The 12,172-nt window shown below is 33.9% G+C and overlaps 1 protein-coding gene across 1 annotated transcript in view; it reads left to right on the top strand.

Annotated features, from left to right (window-relative positions):
• The window catches only part of LRP1B (LDL receptor related protein 1B), a 1,793,119-nt gene that overhangs the window by 1,619,574 nt on the left and 161,373 nt on the right, over nucleotides 1–12,172 (top strand). The window contains exons 73-77 of the mRNA XM_070360639.1: nucleotides 2,033–2,158; nucleotides 2,883–3,020; nucleotides 4,764–4,898; nucleotides 8,215–8,334; nucleotides 9,933–10,174. Coding sequence (XP_070216740.1) covers nucleotides 2,033–2,158; nucleotides 2,883–3,020; nucleotides 4,764–4,898; nucleotides 8,215–8,334; nucleotides 9,933–10,174 — 761 coding nt within the window. The remainder of the gene's footprint in view (nucleotides 1–2,032; nucleotides 2,159–2,882; nucleotides 3,021–4,763; nucleotides 4,899–8,214; nucleotides 8,335–9,932; nucleotides 10,175–12,172) is intronic.

Raw genomic sequence — 12,172 nt, 5'->3', positions numbered from 1 at the left:
GACTGATGAGAAAATAATGCAAGGAAAAAAAACATAACCAAATGCATGGACCTCAAAATAACAGTTTTTGGTTTTAGTTTATTTTTAAAAAAGGAATGTGAATATATAGTAGCAGAATTCTGGAAGCTATAGCAGAAAACTATGAGATAATGTGAGATTTGAGCAATTTTACAACAGCAGTTTAAGGGGCTCTGCAGGGCTGGAGAAACCATACATTCAGAGGCCTGTGTGCAGTTGATAACAGACCAGTTACATGCCTTATGAAGGTAGTCAGGAGAGAGATCTGTAGGTTTGCTTCTCCACATTCTGATACCATGAGCTAATGGGAGCAAGGTTTAGGGGGTCTTAGTATGCTAATGCATTTCCCAACTGCCTATAGTGCAGGAGATGCCAGAGATATGGGTTCAATTCCTGAGTTGGGAAGGTCCCCTGGAGGAGTGCATGGCTACCCACTGCAGTATGCTTGCCTGGAGAATCCCATGGACAGAGGAGCCTGGTGGGCTACAGTCCATAGGTCGCAGAGTTGAATGCGACTGACAACAGTAAGCAAAGAGACATTCCTAAAAAACCTGCAGGGGAGGAATTCTGCTTAGAATGTGAACCAAATTTTAATTAAAGCAAGAAAGTCAGGCAAAAAAGGAATGTGGCATATTTAAGGAGCTAATAAAGTGGTATTGCTAGAATCCTGAGTGACAAGGGATGAGTCTGTAGGAGTGGCATGGACAAGATAATTAGTCTATTATGCCACATAAAATACCATACATTTTATTCTGGAAGTAACAAATAACTATGAAAGAAATGATCAGATTGCTGTTCTGGTAGCTTTGGGAGGATTCTAGGTTGAAAAATGAAATAGACATTAAGGATTCTACTGCAGTCATCTCTGTAAGAAAGAGTGAAGAGCTGAGCTACTGGAGTTGTAACTGGTGTGCATGGAGATGAGGGGGCAAATTTGGGGACAATTCCAACTGCACTTGTTGACTAATAAGAGTTGAAAATAATGGGAAGGTGCATTTAGGATAATCCCAAACTTGTGCCTATAATGTGCCACTAACTGAACTATGGAAATAAGACAGTTTGTCTGAGGAGACAGAGGTCAAGGGAAGATAATGAAGAATTGAGTTTTGAATTTGTTGAATTTTAAATTCCCCAGGGAACATACTATAATTAATTATGAGATGCTAAAATTAAATAGCAAATTGAAAGTCTCCAGAGGATAGTGTCAAGTAAATCTATGAGACTGAATGAGACTATCTAAGCAGAGAATTCCAGAGTGAGAATATGAGGAGACCAGCCAGCAATAGGAGCCTGGATTATCCTACATGTGAGGAAGAGAAGACATTAAAGATGCTTCATACTTTAGCGGTAGAAGTCTTCAGATTCTCTAGTAATGAAAAGGACATGTGTAAACTTCCCTGGATTTCATTGCTTCTTTAAATCACACACCCACCCACACATACACACACACACACACACATACACACACACACAACATGAATAAATAAGATCACCTTATGTGCCTTAAATACATAGCTACCTGTTTGTTCAAGGAGACAGAGATTGAGAAACACAGCTCTAGTGTTAGTGGGATTTTTTTTTTTCCCTGAATGACCTATTTTCAGTTTTGGATATGTAACATATGCTTGCTCAAGCTCTCTTCTGTGTGAAATTGCTCTTTCAGATAACTGTGCCTGCCATGTTGTATAAAATGTGGGCATAAATTAATTTGGTACACTAGAGAAACTCAGCTAAGGCATTTGTAAATAAGACCGTGAAGTTTGACTCTTTTTCTTACTTCATTCAGCATTTCAGCTGTGCACTCTCTTCTGTAATTAATATAAATAACTCGGATCATAACTTCTATTATCACACATTTTTCTAATAGCTGCATGTAAGCAATTCCCACAATAAGAGATATTCCAAAAAGCTAGATCATGGATTTGAAAAGGAAAAAAATAAAAAGACGACAAAAGAAAGATGGTTCTTCATAAGTTAGTGTACCCAAAGGAGCTGCTTTTTTTCTTCTTTTCAGACAAATTTCTTTGCCCACCCACGAGACCTCACAGATGCAGAAATAACAGAATATGCCTGCAGCCTGAGCAAATGTGCAATGGGATCGATGACTGTGGGGACAACTCAGATGAAGATCCCTGTGGTGGTAAATCCATTTAGTGCAAAATAATTGATTCCATGTGAGCTACAGATAATACAATGATTAGGGCTCAAGAAATTTAAAAAAATATATATTTTCATGTGGCATGTCTGATGGTAGATTATCAGGCACTAGATTTTCTGACAGTATGTGAAGATAATCCACTTAGATTTCATATGCATAATAGAGCTGTGCAACTGAATATCTCCAAGTCTGTAAATCTCCACTGGTTATAGGTATTTTATTCTAGAAAGTACTGCATGAGAGAAACAACATAGTGGTTTAAAATATTCTGTTAAACAACTTCTTGGGTGGGGGTGTTTATATAGATTGTGTATGTGTGTATACAGTCCCCTTTACACAATTCAGAAATTAAAATTTCAAAACCTAAATGCCTTACTAAAATATTCAGCAAAATCATTTGGTGACAGAACCTAACTTGACCTGACCTGAGGTAGTTTATATTACTTTAAAAAAGAATCTCATTTTTGGTAAATATTCAAACATTTTCATGTGGAAATATAGTTATTTACTATAGGGCAAATATAGTGTTATATTTCTAAGGTTCAAAAATTTCAGAATTTTTTTCATTTAGCCCCAAGAGCTTCAAATAAAGGATTATGGATCCATGTTTTTCATAGCATTTAGTAAAAATCTTAAAACTGTTATAGACTCAGTAAATTTGTTTGATTCTGTGAAACACTGATCATTTTTTTTAATAACTCTATAGGTAAGCTTACATATAAAGCAAGACCTTGTAAAAAAGATGAGTTTGCTTGCAGTAATAAAAAATGTATCCCTGTGGATCTCCAGTGTGATCAACTTGATGACTGTGGAGATGGTTCAGATGAACAAGGCTGCAGAATAAGTGAGTTTGTTTCCTGTTAAAGTGCAGTGACATGCGAGTTTAATTTTTGCTTCAACATGCCTAAAATTTTCTTTATTGCTGTGAGAAAATATTGCTCTTCAAAACATGCTTAAGTAATACTTTTTTAAAAAAAGACTTTGCCAAAGTCACCTTAGAATATCATTTAAATTAATAACAGAAAGTATGAGGTAGGCAAGGCTGATTTTGCCTTCAGCTGTTAAAGCTGAAGCTGGAAACTCAGTATCCGAATACAGACTCTGATATCATCAAAGAAATCTGTATTCCTTATTATTTACAAAATATAAATATAGTAGTTTTTGAATTTTATGGTTATATTAGGTTGAATGATGATAAACATTTTAATAATATATTCAATGCTTTAAAAACTCACTCCATTGCTGAGTCATTCTCAAAGAAGATATTATTATTTTATTATTAGAGTGTTATGATACTTGAGTCATGAGATCTTGATTATTAATAATTTTGTGTTTTATGTTTGATATCTGATTTTTCATATTGAGAAAAATAATTAAGCTTGTTACCCTAAATTCTGATTGCTTATAAAAGTCACAAAAGAGTTCCAACTCTTGAGTCTTTTATTGTTTCTCATTTGTATGTAAGTTGTTCTCCAATGGTTGATGAAGCAGTATCCACCAGGGTATGGCCACATATATCTTAATCATGGTATAATTACACTGGTGTATCTTCATTAATGGGGCTTCACTGGTGTCTCAACTGGTAAAGAACCTTCAGCTGGTAAAGCCTGCCAAAGCAGGAGATGCAAGACTTGCAGATTCAATCCCTGGGTCAGGAAAATCCCCTGAAGAAGGAAATGGCACCCCACTCTAGTATTCTTGCTGGATGATCCCTTGGACAGAGGAGCCTGGTGGGCTACAGTTCATGGGATTGCAAAGAGTCAGACATGACTGAGTGTACATGCACAGCTTAATTAATTGCAAAATATCCAAGAATCAGTGGGATTTAGTAATAGTTATAATTCTTATAATTAAGGTTCTCATATTTCTCAGTAATTGAATTTGCTTAAGTAGAATATAGATCATTCAATGTTACCCCTATAATATTCCATCTCCCTTATTTGTACTCTAAAATGTTTTCCTGAATTGCAGGTAAAGCAATGAAGTTGCAAATACCCTGCTAGAAACTGCAAATAACACATAATCTGTCCTAAATTGTATTGCAACCCATGTCCATCGGAGCATAATACACACTCAAATGCTGCTCCCTGTATATGTTTAAGAACTGATGATTTAACCTCTTGCTTGAATAACATGGTAGCACTCTTGACCAAGTTCCTGAATACTAAGTTTAAGTTAACAATAGATGCCTACATCTCTAGGTAGCTTCCAGGAAATATTTTCATTCTTAGAGAAGAATGTGATTCTTCTACATTAAAATGATCTCATGGTAAAGATAGCCTGTCATTAGAACCATTGACATGAAAACCTTTTGGAAAGTAGTATAGCTTAATAACAGGTATAAATATCAGCTGCTGGTAGCTTGGTCTAAATTCAGTGTAAATTATTTTGGTTTTTATTGGCTTCTATTCCTTTATAAGAAATGAAGGCTTATATGGAGAGAAGATCATGACTTTATAAATTCACAAATAATAATATGTGGAATAAAAAGGGTTTCAATAAATGTAATTTTAAATTAAGAAAAATAGTAAACTCCCATTTCAGGAATTAGAATTATATTAGTTTTGATCATATTTTTAAATCCTAGCTCCCAGTGAGTATACCTGTGAAGATAATGTGAACCCATGTGGAGATGATGCATATTGTAATCAAATAAAAACATCTGTTTTCTGCCGCTGTAAGCCTGGATTTCAGAGAAACATGAAAAACAGACAGTGTGAAGGTATAGTACATTTCCTCAACAGCTTGCTCTTAAGTCTTTAGGTTATGAAAGACTCCCAGGGCTGCTAGATTGTGAGATGACAGAGGACTGATTTTCATCTGAATGGTACATATCTGTGGGATACCATTTTACTTACGAGAGTGAAAGTCCCTGGGGTCAAGAGCCTGTTTGTATTGCTAAGCTAACCGTTGCTGAGGCTTATAAAGCCTTTTCTATAGCAGATTCAGACCTGAAGGAATTTCAATTGTATTGCTACAATTCTGTTTTGAAATGCAAATAATGAAATTGCTTGTTCAGAAGCTATTGAAGAATTAGCAGCAATTCATGAAAGAATATGTTTATGATGACCCATTTTTCTTAAGTTATGGCATTTGCAATACTGCAATAGGTAATTTGCTTTTACAGAATGGTGGGTTTTTATCCTAACACAACGTCCTAAACAGTGCTTTATATTATTATCGAGTGTCTCCTAAAATTCAAAGACAAGATTTAAATAAATCTCTGTCAACTTACTTGTGATCATTTAAAAATTGAGCATTCAGGGGAGCAGGAACCTCATAGTAAGTTCTATCTAAATATAGTTTACACTAGGGCTTTACTGCCATGAAATACAGACCTAAATGCACTTTCTGCCAGTTTCTCCACTAAAATTGGTACTATAATTAGAGCCAAACCTAAAGTGTCTAAGTCTGGTTTATGCAGGGCAAATTCAAGTTGTAAAATGTTTTCACCTCTCTGCTTTCTTCTCTATTGTCACCTTGTGTTATTCTTGGGTAAATAAAAGTGATTTTACATTGTGTCAATCAAAATGGAATTTTAAAAATTAATTGCCCTCATCCATAGAGGAAATACTTGTAGTTATGTCATATATATGTCATGTATGTATATTTATATGTCACATTTGTACATTTAAGTTGTATATGTGTTTGGATTATTCATGACATTTTATCTCTTTATTAACAGGGAACGCTGAAAACTGGCAACTTAAATTTCTCTATTTTAATAAAAAAGTGAATTATTTCTCAAAACTAGATTATTTCTTCATTCCTAGACACTTTATGTCAAAACACACACTTAAACCTGTTCAAGATTTTACTTTCATATAACATTAATTTTCAAATGCTTATTTTTGAATAGTAGGCTCTGTTTACTGTATATACTAAGTTTAGAAAATGTATTCTTGAAATTTTCTTCATTTTGAGTAACATGCCATGGCAAATATGTCCTGCAAGCTACATTCATTTTAAATCACTGTGAATCCAGTATTTTTGTTGTGCAAATGAGTAACTTCTGAACTCTAATAAAATTTGTATCTTCATGTAATAAATGAAGTTTTGATAGTAGACAAAAGCAGTTTGACTTGGTATAGAGAAGGGAAGAGAGAATACCTTGATTTGTAATCCAAGGAATTTAAATTTTTGTGTCCTTACTATAGGTAGCTGAAAAAAGCACAAGAAATCACTATTTGACTTTAAAGCCAAAGCACTTTGAATAAAATACCTATAAGGAAGAAAAATTTGAGAGGACAATAATCAAGAAATAGAAATAGATTAATAGTGGTTGTATGTCAGGCACTATTCTCGGTACTAGACATGTGTGAGATTCACCCATTGTCTTCAAAAGCTCTCCACATTGTCTGCTTACTGAGATGAGGAGGAAATGGTGACTCTGGCCAATACAAGGCCCTGTGAGGGAACTAAAAGTTTTATCCAATCATGCAGATTTTTGCTTATTTTGATTTTCTCTCAAAGAGAAACCACAGTAACAAATAACTCCCTGTTCAAAGTTACAGATGCCAAAACAAAAAATATTGTAAAACTTTTTTAACTGTTAAAAGATTTATTGCAATAATACAATAAAAGTTTAGAAAACATTTATTTGTATGACTCAAACTGGTTTGGAAGTCACAGAGCATTGGGGAATCCTTGCAATGTGACACCTCAAGGAGATTCTTTTAACAGCATGCCATCAAACGTTCTTCCCCATATTATCAGTGCACCACTCCTTATTGTAATACTTTTTTGATGACTGAGAACTGGTACTATGTATTTTAGTTACCCCTGGTATACCATTTGTTAACAAGTAAATACAATTTTCACTCTTTACCCTGTATTGCAATTAAATGCAGAATTGCACTCCTGAGAGTGCTTAGGTTCACCTTGGGCAGTGTCAGAGTAGAGACCTGAGAATCAGGAAGTCTGAGTTTAAGCCTTGGCACTGTCATTTACAAATGTCACTGGGAAAGTCTTTATCTCTACAACTGAGGTTTTAAAACTCTGCTGAGTGCTAAACAAGAGATAATTACTACCGCTGTGTTTATCCTTAAATTCCTCTGATTCAAGAGAAGGATTTATCTCACAGATTTATTAGGGCAACTATAATTGATTAGGGGGGCGGAGGAATTCTGCTGTTTGAAAGCAGCAGTAGACTTGAAAGAAATTAGGTGATTTTAGAAATTAGAAATTTCTTAAAAGAAATTTTAAGAATCACCTTAAAATTTTAAACTTTGGGGCATGTGCTAAGCCATTGACTATTGCCTAAGATTTATTTATTATTTATAATTTATATATATATTCATTTTTATACAAGTATTCAGGATTTTTATTGTTTGTTTGCTTTTTATTGGCCCTTCTTATTACATTGTCACTTTCTATTATGAAGCCAGAAGTGTATTATCTATATCTTTGTCATGAATTGTCCAAAATGCTGGCAATAAAACAATGAATAAATACTAATTTATGACTTCAGTCAAGTAGCGGATATGAATATGTTACCACATATATGAAATATAGTGTGAGAATGGCATAAGAGGGAAATCCCAAGGTTGCAAAAAGTGGAGAATCTATGAGATGGATAATCATTACCATTTATTGATGGAAATAAAGGAAGGCTTCACTTCAGGTGAATCTTGAGAGATAAGTAGAAATTCACTATGTAGAATGAGCATGGGTACTATAGGACAAAAGAATAGCATATGACATGTACAAATGTATGGAGGTAGGTAATCAGAAACACCAACACACGTTTATTTGAGTCAATGAAAATACTAGGGAAGTTTGAAATGAATATTTCAATATGTTAAGTGGATTAACAAGCAATGCACAATTGATGAGTCATTATAGTGAAAATATTGAGAAAAAAATATGGTTATGGCCAGAAAATATCACAGAGCAATGTAAGAGTTTGAAAAGACAATGAAAGACATAGGAATAAGAAGTTGAAGCACACAAAATACATTTTTCTTTGTTGAAATGAGAAAAGAATGAAAGTACTAATTGGGGATATGATGATGCTATTTTGAGCTCTTCTTTTCTAGACCTTAATGAATGTTTGGTATTTGGCACATGTTCCCACCAATGTATAAATACAGAAGGATCATATAAATGTGTGTGTCACCAGAATTTTCAAGAAAGAAATAACACCTGCATAGCAAAAGGTAAAGATGAATAACCATGATTTTATATGTTTTTATAATTTCTGTATAAACATGGGGAAAAATGTTACATATTGCATTTTAACAATGGCTTAATGCCTGACGATATAAAATAAATTTCTTGTTAAGACTGGTAAATTTGGCCAATTTGTTTATTATCATGGTTAATTGATATGGGAAGGTTTATAGACATGACTCTCAAATACTTGGCTACTATTAAAATCACATTTGTGTTTGAAACAATTTGTCAGAAGAGGGTAGAACTTCAAAAGCCAGTGTGATAGAATATGAAATGCCTTCCTTTATGGCCTGCTCTCGGTATACCCAAGGAAATATTGCACCACTGGGATGAAAATAACAGGTTAAATTAAAAGTTAGCATTATAAGGAGAGTGGAATTTTGAATAAGAACTTAAAGGTTTTAAAATAAAATTATGTTTTAAAATCCAGACCTCCTCTACTTAAGAATATCACTTTTAAAAAATTAAATGACAGGTATGGCTTTCTTCAATGTGGATTTTAATGCACTTATGTTTTTACTAAATAATATTATAATTTAAATATTGTTAACTACAGGGCATGATTAACAATGTTAATAAGACAGTTACTAGAAGAGGAAAACAACCTGATATACTGAATCAAGCAAGGATGGCTATGGAGTTAGACTCATATTTGAATCCAGCATTGATTCCCTCTGATTGTGTGGCCTCAGGGAAGTTATTAAACTCTCAGAGCCTCAGTTCTTCATCTATAAAAATGGGAGGTCAAATCCTTACTTTCCATGTTGTTGGAAGAGGAGATAAATTGTCAAAGGCTTGATGCAGCTCCTATCACATGGTAAACATCCCCTAAGGGAGAGCTGTTGAGCCTATAGAGTTGAACTACAACTTGTGTATTAGTATTGCTTTTTTATTTTTTTTTAATTTGGAATTCAGTTTTTCTTTATGGTTTCATTAATATTTTAATTAATATTTTCAGGATTCACCTTAGGGTTTTCTTATCTGTGTATGCGCATGACATCAATATCATTTTGTATGTGTCAAAACTTCAGGCTACATGGTTCCAGTTAGCAAGATTCCAGAAAATATTGAGATTATGGCAATAAATACTGATATCTTTGTATAATAAAATAAGAGAACAGTTGAGATATATGATTATTAGAAGAAGGCTCTTCATCTCATAATTTTTTATTTGTTAGCCAAAGGTAATGGTCACTCAGGTGCATAAACTAAACACTCAGAAATGCCTGAGGCTCAGGAGTACAAAATATGGTATCTGAATGTTCAGATGCAAAGCACTGAAACATATTGTGACCTACCGAACATAAATTCCTCTTCATAAAAAAGGTATCTACTAAAACTTTCTAGCCACAAGGTAAGCTTTGACTGAAGAAAACCTATATTAATAACTCTTAGAAATGTTACTTAAGTGTGTTTTATACATAAGTCATGAAGACTAAATGATGGTATAAAGCTGGTTTAATTTTATGGAGCAAGAAACTGTGTTAAGAATAACAATTCAAGATAATTTAAAAGTACATTTGTTGCTTTTACATTAGTTGAAATTTACTTTATTTTTGTATTTTATTATAATAATCTCCAGGCTCTGAAGATCAAGTTCTCTACATTGCTAATGACACTGATATCCTGGGTTTTATATATCCATTCAACTACAGTGGCGATCATCAACAAATTTCTCATATTGAACATAATTCAAGAATAACAGGGATGGATGTATATTATCAGAGAGATATGATTATTTGGAGTACTCAGTTTAATCCAGGCGGAATTTTCTACAAAAGAATCCATGGCAGAGAAAAAAGGCAAGCAAACAGTGGCTTGATTGTAAGTAAATAAATTGAATATTTGAAGGCTCATGGCTCATACCTCCCCCTGTTTTTTTTTATTGTTTTTTTTTTAATTTGTCAATCACAATATTTGACTATAAGTTAATTAATCAATGATTCCTCCCAATATTCTCCCTATATAGAAATAAAAATATCCCTACTCATTTATTCCCATAGCTGGATATATTTTATTTTAATTGCATGATTTTATGTTTTTCTTTAATATATTTTCTGTAGTTATATAAGAATAGAAATTAATAGTACCTAAAATTTCTAGAAATTTAATATTTTATAGTATTTAATAAATTATGAACATGAGGTTTTGTTTTTCATCATGAGATAGTATTGGAAACCATCTCTTCATTTTTACATTAGAAAATCAACTCAAATATATACAGGGTAAATTGTTTCATTTTTTTTTTAATTTTATTTTATTTTTAAACTTTACAGTATTGTATTAGTTTTGCCAAATATCGAAATGAATCTGCCACAGGTATATATATATATATATAAAGAAAACTATAAAACACTGGTGAAAGAAATCAAAGAGGACACTAATAGATGGAGAAATATACCATGTTCATGGATTGGAAGAATCAATATAGTGAAAATGAGTATACTACCCAAAGCAATTTATAGATTCAATGCAATCCCTATCAAGCTACCAACGGTATTCTTCACAGAGCTAGAACAAATAATTTCACAATTTGTATGGAAATTGTTTCATTTTTAACAATATCAGAAATCTGTTTATCTTCTAGGGAAAGAGATCAATAAATAGTGTAATCATATCTTCTGACTCCTAATAACTATATTTCAGAGAACATCCAAAATAGAGCAATGTTTTTTGCTGGTATACGACAGACACATTGATTATCATGGTTATTCCTTTAGAGAAAAATAAGCTAAAACATTTGTTTAGAGTTATAGTTTTAGGTTATCTTTTTTGTTTTAGGGCATTTCAATTTATTGTGGATTTTATGTTTTGAGGTAACCTGGAAAGAATAACAGATAAACTACTTATTTTTAGAGAGCCCTAGCCCATTCCTATACAACCAAAAAGTCAAGTATGGTATCTACCATAGATTTGAACTCCATAAATATCATTTGATGTAAATATGAAACACTATTTTTTTATTAGTAGTAGGTGACAATAAGCTGGTTTTAAAAGAAGCTGTATTATTAGCTTTTAAATTCAGGTCAGATTAACTGTGAGTAAAAATACATCCATATCAGAGTGATTTCTTTAAGTCCTCCTCTTACAAACCCAGTGTTATAAGACAGCTTCTCTGGTGCCTCAGATGGTAAATAATCTTCCTGCAATGTAGGAACCCCAGGTTCGATCCACAAGTTGGGAAGATCCCCCAGAGAAGGGAATGGCTACCCACTCCAGTATTCTTACCAGGAAAATCCCATGGCTAGAGGAGCCTGGCCAACTACAGTCTGTGGGGTTGCACAGAGTCTGACATGACTGAATGACTAACACACATAGATCTATTAAGTGTTCAGTTCAGTTCAGTTCAGTCGCTCAGTCATGTCCGACTCTTTGCGACCCCATGAATTGCAGTATGCCAGGCCTCCCTGTCCATCACCAACTCCCAGAGTTCACTCAGACGCACGTCCATCGAGTCAGTGATGCAATCCAGCCATCTTATCCTCTGTAGTCCCCTTCTCCTCCTACCTCCAATCCCTCCCAGCATCAGAGTCTTTTCCAATGAGTCAACTCTTCGCATGAGGTGGCCAAAGTACTGGAGTTTCAGCTTCAGCATCATTCCCTCCAAAGAAATCCCAGGGCTGATCTCCTTCAGAATGGACTGGTTGGATCTCCTTGCAGTCCAAGGGACTCTCAAGAGCCTTCTCCAACACCACTGTTCAAAAGCATCAATTCTTCGGCACTCAGCCTTCTTCACAGTCAACTCTCACATCCATACATGACCACAGGAAAAACCATAGCCTTGACTAGATGGACCTTGGTTGGCAAAGTAATGTCTCTGCC

This window comes from Bos mutus, chromosome 2, assembly GCF_027580195.1.
Source record: "Bos mutus isolate GX-2022 chromosome 2, NWIPB_WYAK_1.1, whole genome shotgun sequence".
Classification (NCBI taxonomy): domain Eukaryota; kingdom Metazoa; phylum Chordata; class Mammalia; order Artiodactyla; family Bovidae; genus Bos; species Bos mutus.
This window is presented reverse-complemented; position numbering and strand designations above follow the sequence as displayed.